At 30.9% G+C, this 21,879-nt stretch overlaps 3 protein-coding genes across 4 annotated transcripts; all 3 read left to right on the forward strand.

Annotated features, from left to right (window-relative positions):
- The first annotated feature begins 2,694 nt into the window (after positions 1 to 2,694).
- On the forward strand, positions 2,695 to 4,663 carry LOC133672383 (probable WRKY transcription factor 7). 2 transcript variants are annotated; one of them, XM_062092780.1, is made up of 3 exons: positions 2,695 to 3,604; positions 3,716 to 3,844; positions 4,133 to 4,663. In XM_062092780.1, the coding sequence occupies exons 1-3, from the start codon at positions 2,886 to 2,888 to the stop codon at positions 4,290 to 4,292; spliced, it is 1,008 nt and encodes a 335-aa protein (XP_061948764.1). In that variant the 5' UTR covers positions 2,695 to 2,885; the 3' UTR covers positions 4,293 to 4,663. The 2 variants fall into 2 exon arrangements, with proteins under 2 accessions (XP_061948764.1, XP_061948765.1); XM_062092781.1 differs by having other exon boundaries at positions 2,697 to 3,604; positions 3,719 to 3,844.
- A 10,090-nt stretch (positions 4,664 to 14,753) lies between these two features.
- Positions 14,754 to 17,768, forward strand: LOC133673461 (uncharacterized). Its single transcript, XM_062094286.1, has 3 exons — positions 14,754 to 15,274; positions 15,494 to 15,600; positions 16,568 to 17,768. The coding sequence occupies exons 1-3, from the start codon at positions 14,867 to 14,869 to the stop codon at positions 17,310 to 17,312; spliced, it is 1,260 nt and encodes a 419-aa protein (XP_061950270.1). The 5' UTR covers positions 14,754 to 14,866; the 3' UTR covers positions 17,313 to 17,768.
- Positions 17,769 to 19,724: 1,956 nt separating this feature from the next.
- Positions 19,725 to 21,619, forward strand: LOC133672252 (12S seed storage globulin 1-like). The gene is made up of 3 exons (XM_062092617.1): positions 19,725 to 20,184; positions 20,496 to 21,216; positions 21,320 to 21,619. The coding sequence occupies exons 1-3, from the start codon at positions 19,989 to 19,991 to the stop codon at positions 21,471 to 21,473; spliced, it is 1,071 nt and encodes a 356-aa protein (XP_061948601.1). The 5' UTR covers positions 19,725 to 19,988; the 3' UTR covers positions 21,474 to 21,619.
- The last annotated feature ends 260 nt before the right edge of the window (positions 21,620 to 21,879 follow it).

The following is a 21,879-nucleotide window of genomic DNA, read 5'->3' on the forward strand; positions in this document are numbered from 1 at the left end:
TTCTCCTAATCTTAATCAACTTTATAACTTATTTTTCAATCAATGTGAGGATAATTTTTTTTATATTTAGGGATCTCCAAGTTAAAGGTAAGAGGCACTCTCCATCTAGTTGATTTAAAAATGTGATTGATTTTCCAAAAATTAAGGAAGTTAAGAATCTTTCTTGGAGTAAATTGGCCTTTATCTTTTTAGCCTAGAAATAATAAAAGCTAAAACAATTTCTAAAACTAATAAGATGATAGAAATGATGTATTAAGTGAAGGGAGCATGGATGATCGAGATGGTGACAAAATAAAATTACATAGTAAAAAAAAGCCAAAGCTTTAGGGCTAATAAAGCGGGAATCTGTTCATCCTCATTTAAAAATCATATTACTATGGGATGGAGGAGGAAGTAGAACCCTACCATCCAAAGTCTTCTTATAAAGAGAGAAAACACCATCTTTAAAAGAAGTTTTTAAGAATTAAATTATTTTATCAGTCAACGACAATCAAGAAATAGAAATATGCCTTACTAAAACGTTATAGACATAAATAAAAATGACATGCTTGTAAGAAATGATAAGGGATTCATCCATAGAAAAAGTTTAATATCATCATCTAAGCGATCAAAGTTAAAGGAAGGATAGTTAGAAAAAACAGTAGAATATCAATACAATTTATAAGTTTTTCATCTATGAACCCCAAATAAAGAATTTGTTCAAAAAAAAATGGAAAGCTTGTGATCTATGGGTATTTGTCAAAAGTCTATATCATTATTGCCTGAAGGAATGAAAGGAGAAGAAGGAAGCTAAAAGCATAGTGATCAAGGTCCACATCCTTCAAACTAGGACTCTTTTGAGGATCGCTCATTTAATAAAATGAAAATGAAAAAATAAACATATTTAAAAAGTAAAATTATGAAATGATAAATAAATTATAGGGCTTTAAATATTGGTTAAAGGAAAATTCAAAAATACGATTATGAAAGAGAAAAAGAAAAATAAGAAGAATTTTCTCCTTTTCACTTGGAAAAGCCACAACTAGCATGTGGGTTATAAGCATACACTCTTAACACTTATTTCATATATAAAAAATACAAAAAAAATACAAGAATATATAAATTGCCAATGACAATGCATCATTTCAGAAAAAAAGTGATAATTTTTTTTTAGGGTGGTGGCTAATGGTGTATAGATGTACAACCCTTTCTAATAATAGGACTATAATATCCTTAAAAAATGAACATTCGAGATATAATTAGGAAATAAGAAACATGGGAATAGTTAGGTAAAAAAAATATAGTAGTACAAAAATACATATAGAAAAGAAATAAGAAATATAATACCTTTTTAAATAAGAATAAAAAAAGACTAACTAGACTTTCAGATGGGATGATTAGAGATCCACTTTTGACTGGCATCTGGATGTAGGATTTTTAAAAGATTGAATTGGACAAGTTAGCAATGATACAAAAATTCTTCACCATCCTAATTAATATATTTTACACCAGCAGACAACACACATATTAATTTGTTAGTTTCTAATAATATTATATATTTTGAAGTATTTTATTATTTTATTAACATTTATTTATATAACAACAATGAAGTGTTATGCTAGTTTAAGTTTTTAATCTTTCATGTAAAAAGTTCTCGTGCAAATTGGAAACACTTTCTTTTTTTTAGAGCTTAATTTTTAATAAATCATGTTGACTAATTTTCTAAAATAAAGTTAAGTATGGAAATGTTAGGAAAATATTTCCTAGAAAAAAGTATTTTTTTGACAAACAAACAAGGCTTTGCTTTGTAGTAAGATGATTTAAAAGATTAGGTTCGAGTTTTATGATTACTAATATGATGGTTACTAGAGACTTACAAGGTTGTTAACTTCAGGGTCTACGGGATTAGTTGAGGTGCCCTCAAATTGGTCCGAACATCCATATTAATAAAAAAAATAATAATTTAAAAGAAAATAAAATATTTATTTAATAAAAATATTGTTTTTCTTTAACGGGGTGTTATGATTGTAAAAGAGTTATTGGTAATATATGGAGATTTTATATTATAACATACTTAAAATTCAAAAGGTTTTCATTTTTGACCAAACAATTTTTAAAATTTTACCTAACATATTTTTCATTGGTTTTGAAGAAAAGCTAAAAAAAAAAAGAGGGGGGGGGACCGCTCGTTTGCTTACCGCCCTCTAAATATGAAAATGTTAGGAAAATATTTTCTAGAAAAAAATATTTTTTGAAAAACAAAGAAGGCTTTGCTTTGTAGTAAGATGATTTAAAAGATCAGGTTTGACCTCTATAATTACTAATATGATGATCACTAGAGACTTACATGGTCGTCAACTTCAAGACCCATGAAATTAGTCGAGGTGCCTGCAAGCTGATCCGGATATCTATGTTAATAAAAAAAATAATAATTTTAAAAAAACAAAATATTTATTTAATAAAATTATTGTTTTTCTTTAACAGGGTGTTATAATCATAAAAGAGTTATTGATAATATATGGAGATTTTATATTATAACATACTTTAAATTCAAAAGATTTTCATTTTTGACCAAACAATTTTTTAAATTTTACCTAACATATTTTTCATTGGTTTTGAAGAAAAGCTAAAAAAAAAAAAAAAGGGAAAAAACCGCTCGTTTAATTACCACCCTCTAAAGGACCGTTGCGGCAGTAAGAGAGAGAGAGAGGAAAAGAAAACCAAGAAAGAAAATTTGTGTCCCCTCTATAATTTCGAAAGCCGAGGTCAATAATTTTGACCAGACTGCATAGATCCCTCATAATTTTTTCATCCTTTATCTACAGCCCAAGCACCTCGCATTTTCTTTTGACAAAACTTTGCCTTTCTTCTCTTTCTCTCTGTTCGATGGTGTGGTTTCAGTGATCATGGCCGTAGAGCTCGTGATGGGTTACAGGAACGATGGTTTTTCAATAACTAGTAAAATGGAAGAAAACGCAGTCCAAGAAGCGGCTTCAGGGCTCGAGAGTGTTAACAAGCTAATTAGATTATTGTCACAGAAAAATCAACAAAATCTTCATCAATCTTCAACTTCTACCTCAAGAACTTCCATGGATATGGAAATAGACTGCAAGGCTGTTGCCGATGCGGCCGTTTCTAAGTTCAAGAAAGTCATTTCTCTTCTGGGTCGTAACAGAACTGGTCATGCTCGGTTTAGAAGAGCTCCTGTTTCTACTCCTCCAATTAACCAAAGACAAGAACTAAGTTATCAAGTTCCTGAAGCTAACACTAAGGTTTATTATGCCACACCAATCCAGCAGATTCCTCCTCCAGTTCTCAACCAAAATCACTATCCTATTCTTGTTCCAAAGAATGGGGTGATGGAGAGGAAAGATTCGGCAACAACTACTATAAATTTCTCTTATTCTTCAGCTGGGAACTCTTTTGTTTCTTCATTGACTGGTGATACTGATAGCAAACAGCCATCATCTTCATCAGCTTTTCAGTTTACAAACGTTTCTCAGGTTTCTTCAGCTGGAAAGCCTCCTTTATCTACATCTTCTTTGAAAAGAAAGTGTAGCTCTGAAAATCTGGATTCTGCTGGCAAGTGTGGCTCTCCTGGTCGCTGCCATTGCTCCAAGAAAAGGTACATCTATATATAACTCTCTCTTTCATGATTTTAATTCATCTGTCTCGATTTTTAGAGTTATTTATCCTGGATTTGTATTCAGTTGTTGGATATATGTATTTTGCATAGCAGAAAGATGAGATTGAAAAGAGTGGTGAGGGTTCCAGCAATCAGTTTGAAGATGTCTGATATTCCACCTGATGACTACTCATGGAGAAAGTACGGTCAAAAGCCCATTAAAGGGTCTCCACATCCAAGGTATGCTTCTTTCTTTTTCATATGCTTGTTTTAAGTTCTTCTAGTTCTATCTATGCTATGCTTGAGTCTCCAAATAATAGTTGTCTCTAACCATTGATTTCCTACAATTCACACAAAATCTGAGTGAATCAATGCCTACATTAAGAATATAATTGACTCGCATATTGAAGTTTAGATTCTTGGGCAGAGGCCAGATAATATAAATATGCTTTAACAATACTCAGTTTGCAGAGGTGTCGTGCTGATGAGAATATATATTTCTTTTTGGGTTTTTGATTTGTTCGACAGAGGTTACTACAAGTGCAGCAGCGTAAGAGGATGTCCAGCTCGTAAGCATGTGGAGAGAGCTTTAGATGATCCATCAATGCTAGTAGTTACCTATGAAGGAGAGCACAACCACACTATCTCTGTTGCAGAGACATCCAATCTCATCTTAGAATCCTCTTAACTAGATGATCCCTACCCAACAACAAGCCAACGAAAGAAGTGCCAACAAACAGCACTTCTAAATGGTATGATCAGCAGTGGCTAGCAAACTGTGGAATCAATCAGATGATCAACTCGGCTTTTTTCTCAAAGGAGATTAGTGGGTCAGTTCATTTGTTCATTTGCCTGTAAATTATGGGATTCTTGCAGCCCTCCTTTTCCCCCACTCTTGAACAGCTTTGAACCCATCTGATGATTATTTAAAATCTGAAAGAGGAAGGGATCAAGATGGTGGATTTGGTATTAGATTTCAATCGTTGTAAAAGAAAGCTAGGTAGTGGGGGGTTCTATTCCCTCTGAATTTTTTTTTTTTAAAAAAAATTGCTTGCTTTATGCTTCGGGTTCTGGTTTCTGCCTTCTGGATGCGTACTTGCTACTTTTTCTTACATCATAGTTGGATTATTATAAAGAAAAGTAAAGCACACAGTCAAACAATAGCTAAATAAGTGGACGAACATGTCGTGTTTGGGACGGTTGACCATAAGAAAGAGGTAGGCAGTTTCCAGTTGGGACGGCCATTTACACACGTAGACGTACACACCTATAATTTTATTAGATCAGCCAGCCAGCCAGGGAGAGCGAGAGGGAGTTTCGGATGCAACTTCTCCTTTGTTGGCTTTGCATTATTATAGCCACGGCCAGAAAATCTTTAGACCTTCAAAGAAATTTGTTCTGTCCTTCACGGGGGTTCTCTCTGACAAACAACTCTCCTGTAAAATCTAATCCAGAGATATTCATCCAAGATGCCTATAGTTATAGTAATAGTTGGTTTTTAAATTATTTTTTATTTAATATATTAAAAAAATATAAAAAATTAATTTAAAATAGAAAATAAAGAATAAAAATTAAGATTAGATTGATGGAGTTAGGAAAGAGGAGGGATGGTTCTAGAAGGGCTTGAAGCCTGAACGACACACTAATGCGATGAGAAATCGAAGATGGCAAAGTCAAAATGGGTGGGTGGGAGAATTGATCATTTTCTTGTCATCGAGGGCCCCACAATGTTTACTAAATTGTTCTTTGCTTTGCCTTTGCTCAACGTCAACGTTGCTGTGCTGAATGGTCCCCCCTAAAGTCACCCATCATTATCGTTTCGTAAATGCTCCTTATCTATTGTTTTATTGTTTTTTTTCGAGTGTTTTTATTTAGAAATATGTTGAAGTCATATTTTTTTTATTATTTTTTTGAATGTATTTTTAATATTAGTGTATTTAAATATTTAAAAATATGAAAAAATTAATTTTTTTTACAAAAATATTTCTCATCCGCGAGAAAAAAAATCATGTAAGTTCGAAAGCAGGAAAGAATAAGTAGAGAAATGGTGGATTTGTCTCCCTTCACCGTGTTGTGTAAGGCAAAAGCTAAATAGATCTTGGGTGTGTTCATGACGCCTGTCTCTTTGCGTACGAGCATGGAGAATCTCGCAACTCTAGCCGGCTAGCCAGCAGACTGCTAGCCTGTAGACCATCTCAAAACTTTATGTTCATCTGACTGTGGGGTTTTATTTTTTACCTCTTTGTTCATCGAGTTGTTGCGATGTTGCCTTTGGTTATTATTATTTCCAAACGTTCTTTTCTCACCATCACTCTTTGCTCATTTGGGGGTTTAGAGGCGTGCATATATTTGTTTTTTTTCTCTAATTAAATATATTGATAAATAGTAGACGGGTAAAAAATAAAAATAAGATAGTATTTGATATGGTATACGGTATTCATTGGACTTAACGAGATTCAACTGGACTAAATAAATACCTGTTGTGTTTGGTGTGTATTGGACTAGACTGAATAATTTGTTTTTATTTTGTGTTTAGTATACAATGAACAAGATAGAACAACATACATTAATGATAATAATACCTATGTCTTGTCTAATGTTTCAAGTGTAGATTATAATATATATTGTTTTCTAAATCAAAATTTAAAAACGATATTAAAAAATATAAGGTCAAGATAAAATAAATAAAAGTCTATGTTCTCCTTAATATATATTGTTATCAAACTTATATATTTAAAAAATTAAATTAGATATTATATTTTTATTTTTATTTTTATTGAATATTAAAATTAATAATATTATAAGAATCATAGTTATAAAACTTGGACTGGCCTGACAGGTCGACCTAGTTCCTAATAAACTCATAGCACAAATGAGTGTCTAGAAATTTCTTTAGGGACCAAATTGAAAACTTGCCTAATACAACCCTCTTTATAAGCTGCCAGCAATGAAAAAAAAAGGAAAAAGAGAGATTGTGCAACCGGCCAAGAGAAGAAAATGTGAAAAGAGGATTTTTATCATTTTTCATGGAAATTGCTTGAAAAAAAAATGTAAGATAGAATGAGTGTTAAGTAATTAAAGAGAGGGTTTGATACATTAAGGAGCCTACAAGGAGTTTAAAGATTTTAAGTATGCTTTTAGAGAAGAAAAAATTAAGCTTAGAGGGAAGTGTGAAGGAGATCTTGATTCAACTTCTTTTGGCTTTTGATTCTTCATTTCTTAAGGGTAAGAAAACTCTCGATGATGATCCATAGTATTGTTTTCCATGTTTGTTCGTGAATTGAGTAGAATTGGTATTATTTAAAGGTGAGTTCTTGATGTTAAGGTGGTTTGAATGCATGGATTTATGTTGATTATATGTTTATTGAGGAAATAAATGCTTGAGCTTGTCATTAATTAGGTTAATTTGTATAAAAAAAAGAAAGAAAAAAAATAAGAGAAAAGAAGATGGAGGGGGATAAAGAGTGGTTTCTACCTTGGATTTGCTATTGATCCCTTATTATGTTGATTAGTGAAATTTTATACATTGATGCTCAGTTATTATTACATTTGATTATGGAACTCTTAGATAAATAGAAATGATGGATGAAATTTGTGAAGTTGTGCTAGAGTATTGTATGTTGGCATGAAAGAATAAAAGAAAATAAATAGATGGGTTAAAGTTAATCAAGTGAAAAGTTGAAGAATAATCAATTCACCATTTTTACTTGAATTTTCGGCAAAGATAAAGAATTTTGAGGGATGGATTGAATTGATGTAATTGGAGATTTTTCATGACTTAAATGGATGGATTGAGTTTGGATGATGGATTAAAAGTTAGAGTAGAAGGGAATTTATCCTCCTCTTAAAAAGGTGAATTTGACCATAGAAAATATAAGAAATAAAACTTTAAGTTTGAAGAAATTAATGAATTGCATTTAAATAGTGATAAAAATAATAATGAAATGATATGTTGAATTAGGTGTAAAGGAATTAAATTTCCTATAGTTATTGGGAAATTTTTATAATAATATAAGATTCCCTTATAATTGTGGTGAATTAAAAGTTTAAGTGGACATAACATTGTAAGAATTATTTGTGGAATTATTAAAGAACATAAAAAAATAATGAGAATAATTCCATGCATTAAAATTGTATTAATAAAAAAATTTACTATGTGGAGAGGTTTTAAATAAATTATTGGATGATGAAGTATTGAAATCATGTGATCTTTTAAATGAAACAGGAGAGGTTGGAGGCTCGAAACATTAACAGAGAGTTACTAGTAGGTAGGTGTCCGACATCTTGAATTTTTATAGGAGGGTTAATTCAAAAACATGTGTTAATTTTAATTAGAATTTCTATAATTTATGTTTTGATGTCAATGGATGAATTAACGCCCGGTAATTAGGTGGGTGAACTAGCATCCGGTAATTGGGCTGATGAACACATTTGAGCGGATGAACAAATGCCCGGTAATTGAACGAGTGAATTAGTGCTTGGTAATTAGGTGAATGAACTGGTGTGCGATTTATGGGCGAATGGATTAGTGTCCCTAATGAGAAAGTAGTACCTCCATGAAATGGCTAAGATTAGAATTAATTGGATGAATATGAAGGTGTAAGATATTAATAATTCATAATAAAGTATATAAGAGAAATATTTTTATATGGGTGTAGTGAAATGATACATTGCATTTATTGATAATTATGTTGATAAAAATGATAATTTTACTTTCAGGACTCTCGCAGTAGTAAAATAGATCATACTTCAATATATAACACTTTTTGTGTATTTATATCGATAAACATGTATTTTGAAATTAATGAATGATGCAAAAGATCTTGAATGAAACTTTTTATTTGTAGAACAAAATTGTTATATGTAATTAATGTGAATGTCATACTTAAAAATATCTTTGTGTTATATTAAGTATTTGCATTTTATCATAGTATAGGATTAGAATTGTTAGAATGATAAAAGAAGAAGAAGAATTTACCCCAAATTTTTATATTCAACTAAGAAATTGTCTTGGATAAAATAGTGGGAGCGTTACATTCATAATCTAAATTTTTATTGTTTTTCTTAGAATCAATTAATTTTGAAATTATGTAAACCTTAGAATTATTTATGTATTTTGTTTTTATTGATTGTATCTTTATTATCGAACAATACATGTCTATTATTTTTGTGATGTATTGATTGGGAAGATGATTGGACCATAATTATGATATGAATAGTATCAGAAATGAAGATGTTGATAACTTAGTATGGTCCCATTATAGGGGAAAATTTATCGAATTTTTTGTAAAAAAAAAATTGCACCGAATAAAAATTAACACTTACAAATAAATATGTTTTTTTTGTCGTGATGTTGAAAGTAGAGACAACGTAAAAGAACAATAGTAGTAATGTAAAAAATAAAATTTAAATGAAAAAATAAAAGAAAATTCCCAATCAATCTATCACCTAAGTAAAAGTTGAACGGACAAAATCAAATATGTAAAAGAGGAAAGCATAAGAAATGAGAGGCAAGATAACAACTTAAAATAGAAAACCAAATGATAGCCAAACACATAACTCAAAACAAATAGTAATTCTCATGATTGCCAGAGGGGTCAAAAAGCATAAACACCTCAAACAAAGCAGAAGATGGAAAAAGGGAGAGCTATAATCCTTTCATATACAATTGCAAACAGGAAAAAAAAAGGCATCAAACAACCATTTTTAAGACAAGCGCAAAAACCAAGGGATGATATATATAAATAAAAAACAAAGAAGCAATTAACAAAAACAAGAATGAAAAAAATAGCTCCAATTATTTTTCTCTCTCAAAATAGCAAGGAGGAGAATCAATTAAAATAAGAGCATATATATAGCTTATCTCATTGCAAAGTTTGAAAGGGACTCTCAACATCAACATGTACATATACAAGTTATTATAAGCACAAAAACACAATAAAAATATCAATCCTTGATTATACTCAAATTTGTACAATCAAACCTGCATAATCTAGCACACGAGTATATATTCTCATTCATACTATACTTAAACATTTTCTAATCTTAAAAATGTTAACTTGTGATATATTAAGATGCTAAAAATTTCAATTGTAATATCCACTCTATTAAGAGAGTAATTTGTGATAATAAAAATCACACTTTTAAACCTTTGAGATTTAGGAAAAAACTTTTGGATTTGGTAAGATATTTTCACCAGGAAAAAAAATCATAAAGAGAGCATATCTTTAAATGAGAGAAAATTTTTGAAGAGAAAATATCATCAAGTGCTGTAAAAATCTTAGTTTGGATTCATTAAGTTGTTAGCACTCTAAAGTTTGGACAAGTTAAAGAATACAATACTCAAGTATAGTTTAGTACTTGAGGTGTGGATGTAAGTTTGTCGAATCACATTAAAAATGAGTTTGCATATTCTCTTATTTATCTCTTTACTTTTAAATATTTTAATTATATTATTGATGATTATGCTTACTTGAATTAATTTGTATTATTTATTAATATTGGTTATATATTTAATTCACTCTCCTTCTAATTACATGTTATAGTTTTCTTAATCTTATAATAACATATTGTTCATCTGGGGCAAGACATTCCAAGCAATCACTGCTCTCACAGGTTCCTTGAATTTTCCTTAATATTATAACAACATATTGTTCATATAACTCGACCCTTTTACCATGAAACCTTGATATTTGTCTTTCTAGACAATAGATGCGTGAGGGATTATTATAGCATTCTTTTTTCTTTCCTTTTTTTTTCTCTCTGCTTGAAGTCACATGAGAATATCATTCACTCGACTATGCTTGTTTCCCACATTAACGTTTAGGAAGGAGGTGCCCATAACATGTGAAATGAGAGGGAGGGGTTATCTCTTTTGTTGGTTGCAGCTATATGCTAGAAAGGTTTAGTTTGTATAGAAAAAAAAGAAATAGTTTTACAGGAAGATGTTCACTCTAACCTTCTATATATATATAGTTTTTTGTGCATATAAACAAGTTATTGAAAAAAAATAATCTAAAAGAATGGTCGTTACGACACCATATATATATATAAAAGGTTTAGTTTGTATAGAAATAGAAAAAAAAGAAATAGTTTTATAAGAAGATGTTCACTCTTTGTGTATATAGCCAAGTTATTAAAAAAAAATTGATCTAAAAGGATGATCGTCACGACACCATACATATATGACATGTATAATATTTAAGGATCAATTAAATAACTATAATTTCATAATAGGCTTTCCCTTTTCCCATTAAATTACTTTAATACTATGAACAATGTAATTTCCACAACTTTTTTTTTCCCAGGTCCTTCCTTGTTAAATTGTTTTCTACTAGACAATTACATGCATATGCTTATGCATGAACAACTTTTACTTTAGTCAAAATAATTATTGTGTATTTTCCAGGGAAAAGGTTAAAATCCCTTAAAACAAACCATATATTATTCTTAAAAGGATGTAAAAGAACGAAAGAGTGTATATATAAAAAAACATTAAAAAAAGAGAGTATGCCTTGGAAAATAACATAGTGAGAGCTATCCAACATCGTCCCCCTAAGAAAAATAAAACAAAGGGAAAAGTAGAAAAAAATAGTAATAAATTGAGTGATTTGAGAAGGAAAAAAAAAGGAAACATTTTATTGGGATGTTTGATAGTGTTGTAGTTGTTATTTTTTAAAGTGCTTTTTACTCGAAAATACATTAAAATAATATTTTTTTTATTTTTTAAAAACTATTTTTAATATCAATACATTAAAGTAATCTAAAAACACCAAAAATTAAAATAATATTTTTTTTATTTTTTAAAAACTATTTTTAATATCAATACATTAAAGTAATCTAAAAACACCAAAAAATTAATTTAAAATAAAATATAAAAAAATATTTTTAAAAAAATATTTTTAAAATACAAATATAAACCGGCCTCAAACTTGGTCTCTTGTGTTTTATATATATATATATATATATATATATATATAATCCAAAAGTGTGCTTGAAACTTGCATGATAACAAGCATAAAAGAAAGTTAAAAACCAAAAAAAAGGAACAGCAAATGGGAAGAGAAAGGAGGAGAAAGAAATTCATTAACAAAAGAGCACATTTAATTTAATGAGAGATCCAAAAACTTTCACATCAACAACACTAAAAGCTACAAAGAGAAAGAATAGGTGTATATATATATATATATATATATATATATATATATATATGCAACTAGCAAGGAAAGTTATGTGAACAAGAAGCCATGAAAGGATCGATCTTAGCTTAAATTAGAGGCAAAGCTAAAAGACAACAACACAAATGAAGAAAGATGAAAATGAAAGATTAAAAAAAAAGGTCAAACACCCAATTAATTTAAAATTAAAGCAAAAATAAAGGTAAAACAACAAGCAGGTAAAAAAGAAAAGGACAATGACAACGTTGTAACCTAATATATACTAGCTATCTTCTGCATAAAAATATGATGGCTTGTTTTGAAATGTGGCTGTGGTTGTTTTTTAAAATGTTTTTCATTTTAAAATATATCAAAATAATATTTTTTTAAAAACAATTATTTTTATAATCAGCGTATCAAAACGATTCAAAACATATATAAAAAATTAATTTTTAGAAAAAATAAAAAATTTTAAATTTTAAATTTTAAAATTTTTAAAAACACGAATTAATCCATGTTTCCAAACACTCTCTCATAACACAACAATGGCAGAAACCATCACGAAACCTTAACCTCAAACTACTGTCTGGAGTGAAAACCAATTTTGTATAAAAAGCAAGCAGTTCAAGGAAGAAAATAAACATATACAATTAACTGAGGAGAAAAATGTTTCAAAAAAAGGCAACCTCATATTCCATGCATTCAAGAGGAATGTTCATACAGTTAATTAACAAAAAATCGTAGGTGGAAGACTAATATTCAGCTTACCATGCATGCAGCCCAGCAAAGGCCCTAAAGTTGCAGCCTTAAAGCCAGTTTTATTAAACATGATCTCCCCCGCTGGATCATGGATGAGAGCAACGTGTTAGAGAGATCAAGGCCACGCTGCTGCTGATGCCATCCACGCCCTCAAACACAATCAGCTTGACATTGATTCATCAAAGAGCACGACTATATGCGTTGAGTGAAAGAGTTGGTTTGTGGTGTGGTTTTTTTTGCTAAAAGATATGATGATAAAGGTTTTGACGCAACCCAATAATTCTTTTTCTTGTTTTTCCTTTTTTTTTTTTCACGATTTGAATAGGTAATCCGCGTTGACTTGTGAGCGGGAGTTTCAAGGACATAGTTGAAGTTTTAAAATAATTATTTTATAAAAAATATTTTTAGTTAAGATTAGTTTGGTAATACATATATTTAATTAAAATTATAATTGAAATTAAAATTAAAAAAATTATTTAATATGTTTGGTAACTATTTGGAAACGTTGTTCAAATGTGGTGTTCCCAAAAATTTTAAAAATTTTTGTTTTTCTAAAAATAATTTTTTTATTTTATGTTTTCATATCGTTTTCATGTATCAATGTAAAAAATAAATTTTACAAAAAAAATTATTTTACTATATTTTTAAATAAAAAACACTTTGATTGCTACTATAAGATTTAAAAACTACTATTACATCATAAAATAAAAAATATTTTTTTATCATTACATCACTTCCTTCTTTTTATTCTCCTCGTGTCCAGTTTCAGAAGAATCTCTCTCTCTTCTTTTAAGTCTTTCTAATATTTTGACACTATATACTCTCAGTTTCATTTTCCCATTCGAGAAAAAGAGAAACCCGTCAAGAAAATGGATCATCCAGTCAAGTTTAGTGAGCACAGAAACCAAACCAAACTCACACCTTATTTTTATCAAACTCAATCCAACACTCTAAACCACCAAAAATTGTACGGATATCAGTAATAGACACTTATACAACTGACTCCTTGTGCTTTTTTTCTTCTTCTTTTTAGGAATCGTGGAGGTTGGGAAGTTTGATTATCCTCGAACAGTTTCTTTTTTTAGATTATATTTGTTTTTTTAAAAATAATTTTTAAAATTTTTTTATGTTTATTTATTATTAAAAAAGTTGATCAACAAAAAACACTTTTCAGTCAAAGAAAAATTTAGCTTTATTTTCAGGAAAGTGTTTTTCTTTTATTTTAAACGGAAAATATTTTCCAGAAGTTGTGAAAAATTTAGAAATATCATATTTTTTGCTGATTATATCAAATTTGATTCTTAAACTTTTGATTGCTATATATATTTTGTTTTGAATATTTATTTTTTAATTTCATCCCTTAGAATTTAATTTTTATATTAATTTTGATCTTTATTTTTATAATTGTTATTTGCTTTTTTCTTATTATTTTTTTATTGAAACTTTTTATCTATCAAATTTGGTCTTTATTTTTTTGATTGTTACTTATTTTATTTGAAATAATTTATGAAATGTTAATTATTATTATTTTAATTTCTTCATCTTTCAATTTTTATTATTTTTTAGATTTGATCTCTGTTATTTTGATTATTATTTATTTTATTTGAGATAATTTATGAAATTATTATTTTTTTCAATTTCATTCTCATTCAACTTTTTAATTTGTAAGATTTGTTCTTCATTATTTTAATAAACTTGAAAAAAAATAAAACATTAATAAGTTATTTTCCAGCTCATTTTCCATAACATAACCAAACACTGAAAAGTGTTTTTCAACTTATTTTCTATTACATTACTAAACATCGGAAAATAATACACTTTCTTAGAATTCACTTTCCTGAAATTCACTTTCCAAAAAGAAACTACTTTCCAGCAAATAAATAGGATTCGTACTAGTCATAAAAAAAAGATTATCGTCGACAAACTAGAGGGAATTTGATCACACATGTTGCCCAATGATGGATGGGCCACTATGAAAATTAATATTTAGTTATTGGACGATGTTGCGTGCGTTGTTCTAAAATAAATGATAATATTTTTTATTTTTTTATTTTTAAAAATATTTAAACTATAAGGTTTAGGAATTATTTAAAAATATGATAAAAATTATTTTAAAAATATAAAATAATATATTTTTTTATTTTTAAAATTTATTTTTATTATCCGTATATTTAAATAATATCAAAATAAAAAAAATTAAGAAAAACTTTTTTTAAAATTCAAAAATGCGGTTTTATCACGCTTACCTGATGACTTTGCTTACAGCCACGATCTTACAACCATAAGAGAACATCTTTCAGCTGCGGCGGCGGCGGGGTTGTTTTTCAATTCCCATCGTTGCCCTTTCATGAAATCCAAATCCATCTTCTCTCCACAAAACCCTTGTCTTAAATCTCTCTTTTCAACACCACTAGAGTCTCTTATGGCCACTTCTCTAGACCTAAACGACGATTCTCCCTGCTCCAATCCCCAGCAACAACAAACAGAAACCCATGAAAATTCATCAGAAACGGCATTGCTTGGTGAGCCGAGGGGGTACCTGAGCGGAGAGGCTCGTGTGGAGCGTGCATGGGGTCATTGGAGTAAACTGGGTCGGCCCAAGTTGATAGTGGCTCCTATGGTGGATAATTCGGAGCTGCCGTTTAGAATGCTTTGTAGGAAGTATGGAGCCGAGGCTGCTTATACTCCTATGTTGCATTCCAGGATTTTTAGTGAGAATGAAAAGTATAGAAGAGAGGAATTCACCACTTGTAAGGTAAACTAACTTTTTAACACTTGTTAATTTTGGAGCAACTGTGTCAATTTCTTGCTTGACCCTAATTTTGAGATGCTATTGTTTGTATCCATGGGAGGGAATAAATCAAACTAAAATTTTGATTTAATCACTGCAACTTTGGAGCATGGAGTGCAGCAGGGGATTTCTTGCTTAATATTTTTTATTTATTTATTTGTCTGACTTTGAGAACAATTGCAGGAAGATCGCCCCCTATTCGTCCAATTTTGCGCCAACGATCCTGATATTTTATTGGAAGCAGCGCGGAGGGTGGAACCTTATTGTGATTATGTGGATATCAATCTAGGGTAATATTGTTAAGCAATCATCTACTTTTTAGCATCTTTACTTGGTATTTGTTGTACTGAAATATGTGCATTTCTCTTTCTTTCGTTTTTTTTTTTAAATGATTGATCTAAGTATCCGTTTTCAAACATCTCTACAGACTCTTACTAGCAGATCATGCTTCTCTTTCCATATTTCAAATCAAGTTTTAGGTTAAGTTCCAATGTATCTGGTTCGTATGAAAGTGTTTTGTTAGATTAAAGATATTTCTGGCTGCATAGAACTTTGAAGTGAAATAAAGTGTTGGTTTTGTTTAGTTAGCATACTATTCTTGTTGGTGCCTGACTCTCAAGATCCATCCTTTCCTTCAATGTTGTTGTGGTAAAAAGAATATGATTGAGCTCCACCTGAGACGATGTTAAAATGAAATCAGCACCATAGACTTGAGACAGTCTTTTGTTGAAATATTATGTAATATAAAATGATGAAGCTTTTTCCATGTCATGAATTGGCTTAAAAGACTTTAAATGCTGCAGTGAATATTGGAATACTAAATCAAACACTTTCGAAGCAGTTCAAAAGTACTTAGATAAGCCATGTATTTCTACACGTAAGAGTGGTTGATATACTGTTTTTTCTCGAAACAATAGTGGCATTAAAGAGTTATAACTTTCCTTTCAGTTCTTACACTCAAGCCCATGTAGATTACCTTGAATTTGAAACATGGAAAAAGCTACATAAACAAAAAAATTCTACTTATGACTGGATGAAAGTTGAACATGACAGTGGGACAAAATCTATGAAAATTGTTCCTGACCATGTTATGGCTTTCCAGCCTATATGGGAGCTTCTTCCAGCCCAGATGCTTCCCTTGCCACCAATATTTAGAACTATCTCACATTGCCAGGATCCTGTTTTCAGTCTTCTAATAACAAAACTAGTTTAATCACTCTTGACTTCATAAGAATTCTGGTGATGGGATTTGTGCAGATGTCCTCAGCGGATTGCCAGGCGAGGTTACTATGGAGCTTTCCTGATGGATAATCTTCTACTTGTGAAATCCTTAGTTGAAAAACTAGCTATCAATCTTAATGTCCCTGTGTCATGCAAAATCCGGGTCTTCCCCAAATTGGAAGACACAATTAATTATGCTAGAATGCTAGAGGAAGCTGGCTGCTCACTTTTAGCTGTCCATGGTAGAACAAGAGATGAGAAAGATGGAAAGAAATTTCGTGCTGACTGGAAGGCCATCAAGGCTGTAAAAAGTGCTCTCAGAATTCCAGTTCTTGCCAATGGGAACATACGGCACATGGACGATGTTAAGACCTGTTTGGAAGAGACTGGTGCTGATGGTGTGCTTTCAGCTGAGACCCTTCTTGAGAATCCGGCTCTTTTTGCTGGATTTCGGACTGCAGAATGGGTAGATGATGGTGAAGAAGGCAACAAAGATGGATTGCTGGACCAGGCAGATTTGTTAGTGGAGTATTTGAAATTTTGTGAAAGGCACCCTGTGCCATGGAGGATGATCCGTTCTCATGTGCACAAGATGCTAGGAGAGTGGTTCAGAATTCATCCTCAAGTAAGAGAGGATCTGAATGCACAATCCAGATTGACCTTTGAATTTCTATATGATATGGTGAATCGACTTAGAGAGCTGGGTGTGAGGATTCCACTTTATTTGAAGGAAAAGGATAGTCGTGTACAAGGAGTTCCTGAAGATGGTTTGGCCAATTGAAGCATCATCATAAAAGTTAATCGGGTTGCAGGTGCTTATTACCATGCTTGTTGCACACTGAGAAGATTATCATTAACTTATACCGATTGTTTTGTCGTTAGATCTGTGCTAAATTTCTAGATGCCTAATTAAGCTAATCCATTCGTCTAGGAGTGAGGGGTGCAGAGGGCATTTTAGCAGTCAAAAAGCGGCACCTCAGATTTACACTGGATTCTTTAGGTTCCATAGTATATTCTTGGCAAAGTGTCTTAGTTCTCCCTTTACTTTTGAGTTTCGATTTTTCAAAAAGCATTGTTTTGAATACCAGGGAGATGTAACAGTATTTTTTAGGTTTTTATTTATCAGATGGGAAAGACACTTTCTTGTTTCTTGTCTCTCCTTGATAATAGACTGAATCAAGTGTCTTCCGTGATTGCCAACGGAAAATTAAACCTCTGGCATGTCTCATTTAAGTAAGCTTTGTGTCTCGTCCAATGTACTCGATTTTTTCCAGTTTTTTTTTTAATTTTAATGTGGGTGTTCGGATCAGTTTGCACGTACCTTAACTAATTCTACGGGTTCTAAAATTAACGATGATGTAAGTCTTTAGTGGCTATCAAACACTTTTTTTGAAGGACTAATATATTATATTTGGTACAATATAATTTAAAATAAAAAAAATAAAATTTTTTTAAATTTTTTCAAAAATAATATGGAATGTAAAAACAAATCGGCTCACATCTTATAAGTATCTTACCTTCACATCTTATAAGTATCTTATCTTATATTATTTTCTAGTTTTGATATGGATAATTTGATATGGTTAGTTAAATTTTAATTTGATTAGAGGATTCAAATAATCAAAGGAGAAAAAATTTAGAAAATCGTAAAATGTAAAATTATTATTCTTTCTTTTCAAATAATATAATTATGACCGATGAGAAATCAAGATAATACACTTAAAATATCTTGGTTTTCAAATAAAAAAGTTACAAAAAAAAAAAGAAATTGAATTATAAAAGCTCTCTGAATCATATTCTTAAACTTTCATCTAAGTTTACAGCTTAGATCCGGTTTTTATAGCTTGGTGATTTGTTTAGGGGATAAAAATGAATCTAAGCTGTGGAATGCATGCATAAATTCTACTCTTCTTGCATTTACAAGGGGTTAAAAATGAAGAAAACCTATCTTTTATGCATATACTAGATGTAAGTCCAAGAATATATTCTACAGGGATTTTAAAATTTTGTTTTTATGGGTAAATATAATTTTTGAAACTGGAATTAGTTTCATGGGTGACCTTAATTTCTTACTAGAATATGATCTATATTCCATGATTTTCTTAATATTTTCCTCCTTTGATTATTTAGATCCTCTTCTAAATTAAAATCTTGGCTTCCCATAATAATAATAATAATAATAATCATCTAGTTTCTCCAATTTTATCAATCTCAAAGTTTAAAAATATAAAGTATAAATCTTCTACTTTTTTGCCTTGTACTGTACATCATTTAAATTTAAAAATATAAATAAGAAAATTAATAAAATATATGCCAAAATACAAGTAGATTCAAAGAAAATATAAATTAATTTAAAAAGTAATAAAATCTAAATCAGTATTTATAAAAGAACACTATACTATTATTTCTATAAAAAGAATAACACATTCTATTTATGGAACTCATTAACTAAAATGGGTTTACTCATTGTTTAGAAAGAGATATAAAAGAATTCCCAATAATTATATAAAATAAATACAGCATATCACTTATTGATTTTAGAATTATTATTTTTAATTATAATATTTTAATTTAACCAGTTGAACACCACTTTTTTGCTTTTTAATGGATAACTTTTATTGTTTTTTATTGTTGGTTTGAAACTACTTTTCAAAAAACTAATTATGAGAAGATTGAGATTTTTTATCCTTGAACTCAACCAAATATTAAAATTTAAATATTTATGGGTTTAACGAGTTATCAGACTCATTATTTCATTTTTACGCTCAGTCGAACACTAATATTATTCTTAATATTAAAATTAATAAGTTATATCAAATATTTTGTTGATAGATGATTATACCATTATAATAGAACAAAATTTCTAATTCTCAAATTGTATTATATCTTTTTTTTAATCTTACATATTTAAGTATAAATGATGCATGTGATATCATTTATACATTTTAATTAAAAACAAGAGCTTTGATCCCATCAAATTACTTGAAGTGGGGTTCTATTTGATTAAATTTTAAGAGTTCAAGGACTGAAAAAGATTTATCGGTGTGGGTAATTTTTGGAAAAATTAATTCAAAGAAGACATTGATAAAGAATAATATATTAGGGAAGTGAAGTGCCCAAGTAGGAAAAAAACTCAAACAATAATTCTCAAGTGCCTAAACAGGCAACAAACTCGTATAATACAATCTTATAATTTATCATTTACGATTTTATCCCATTGGATAATCTTGTCGGTTTAGTGATAATGGCATAATCTTATCGGTTCTTTCCGTAAGCATTATCTTATCGGTTTAGTGATAATGGATAGTAATAACAATGGATAATCTCCGCAATTACTACTGTGACATTTAATGCAATATTCAATCTCTATAAATACCAGGACCCTGGCTATGTACAAAGCATCGAATCAATTGTTAGAGATAAAGTTGTGGTGATATTTTTGTTGTTTGTTTGAAGGATGGCGATTGATCTATCACCGAAGGTGGCAAAGAAATTATACGGAGGAGATGGCGGGTCTTACTGTGCCTGGTGCCCATCTGACTTACCAATGCTAAGAGAAGGGAACATAGGTGCAGCCAAGCTTGCCCTTGAGAAGAATGGCTTTGCTCTTCCTCGTTACTCTGACTCTGCCAAGGTTGCGTATGTTCTTCAGGGTATGTTAATAATTCTCCTTCTACTTTCGACATGGGTTTTTTTTTATGCTATTTAATCCATGATGATTGGCTGATTATTTGATGGTAGTAATAATTCTCCTCCTGGTTTCAACATAGTAGTATCATTTTGCTAAATCTGTTCTTAATTTGATGGAGCTTAAAGGATTGGGGTATAGATTCAATTTTTATCTTAAAGAATAAAATAGAAAGAAATATACTGTGCTGCAGATGCTGATCTCAAAACAATATCTGGGGAAGAATTTGCTTAGCTCCTGTAGATGTTTTTATCTTACCTTTTATTCATTTTGCAGGAAATGGAGTGGCTGGGATTGTTCTTCCAGAGAAGGAAGAGAAGGTTGTTGCCCTTAAGAAGGGCGATGCTATTGCCCTTCCTTTTGGGGTTGTTACATGGTGGTATAACAAAGAGGACACTGAACTAGTTGTTCTTTTGTTGGGCGACACCTCTAAAGCCCACAAAACTGGTGAATTTACTGATTTCTTTTTGACTGGCTCCAATGGCATTTTCACTGGATTCTCTACCGACTTCGTGAGCCGAGCATGGGATGTAGATGAGGAGGCTGTGAAGTCCCTTGTTGGGAACCAGACAGCCGAGGGCATCGTCATGCTTGATGAATCGTTTGGGATGCCTGAACCGAAGGAAGAGCACCGAGAGGGATTTGTGTACAATTGCGAGGAAGCTCCACTAGATGTTGATATTAAGGGTGGTGGAAAGGTGGTTGTTTTGAATACCAAGAACCTTCCTTTGGTTGCTGAGGTTGGGCTCGGTGCTGATCTTGTAATGTTGGATGGAAGTGCGATGTGCTCTCCTGGTTTTTCTTGCGACTCGGCATTACAAGTGACATACATTGTCAGTGGCAGTGGCCGTGTTCAAATTGTCGGTGTTGATGGTCATAGGGTCCTGGAAACTACGGTGAAGGCTGGTCATTTGTTCATTGTTCCAAGGTTCTTCGTCGTTTCAAAGATTTGCGATCCTGATGGGATGTCATGGTTCTCCATCATCACCACTCCCAAGTGAGTTTTGCTTTTATATATTTACTCCTGTCACACTTCCATATTTATGCATGTTTCTAGCTTTTTATTAAGACATTACAACTCCATGCATGATCACTTGCAGCCCTATATTCACTCACTTGGCTGGAAGGACTTCAGTGTGGAAGGCTTTATCTCCTCAAGTGCTAGAGGCTTCCTTGAAGGTATCTCCTGACGTCGAGCAGCTTTTCCGTTCCAAGAGAGTGAACGAGGAAATTTTCTTCCCACCTCCGAAGTGAGGAATCATAGCTTCATTTTCACCTCTACCCAATAAGAATTTACAGAGTTCTCTCCTTCAATATCAGTGGATATAGGCATTTATGCCTGTAGTTTCAATTCTCTCATGGATTATTATCATTTTATGATATGGGTTTTGCTTTGATTATAGTTCTTGCAATAGTAGGAGTTAGCATATCCGGAGAAGTATTTTGACAGTTCTTCTTAATACGATGCCTTTTTATTTTCCATGTAAAATTGAACTCCTAAACAACATGAGACATGCCAGTCAAAAATATATCTTCAAGGGAAAAGACTCACCGCACTCTTGCCTGAAGTTTATCATTGTTATGATTAGGTTAGCTCCTAAACCTACAAAAATCTGAAATCAACTTATTTTTCTATTGGAGGGACCACTGCAGATAATTA

Source organism: Populus nigra, chromosome 14, assembly GCF_951802175.1.
Source record: "Populus nigra chromosome 14, ddPopNigr1.1, whole genome shotgun sequence".
NCBI classification, from domain to species: Eukaryota; Viridiplantae; Streptophyta; class Magnoliopsida; order Malpighiales; family Salicaceae; genus Populus; species Populus nigra.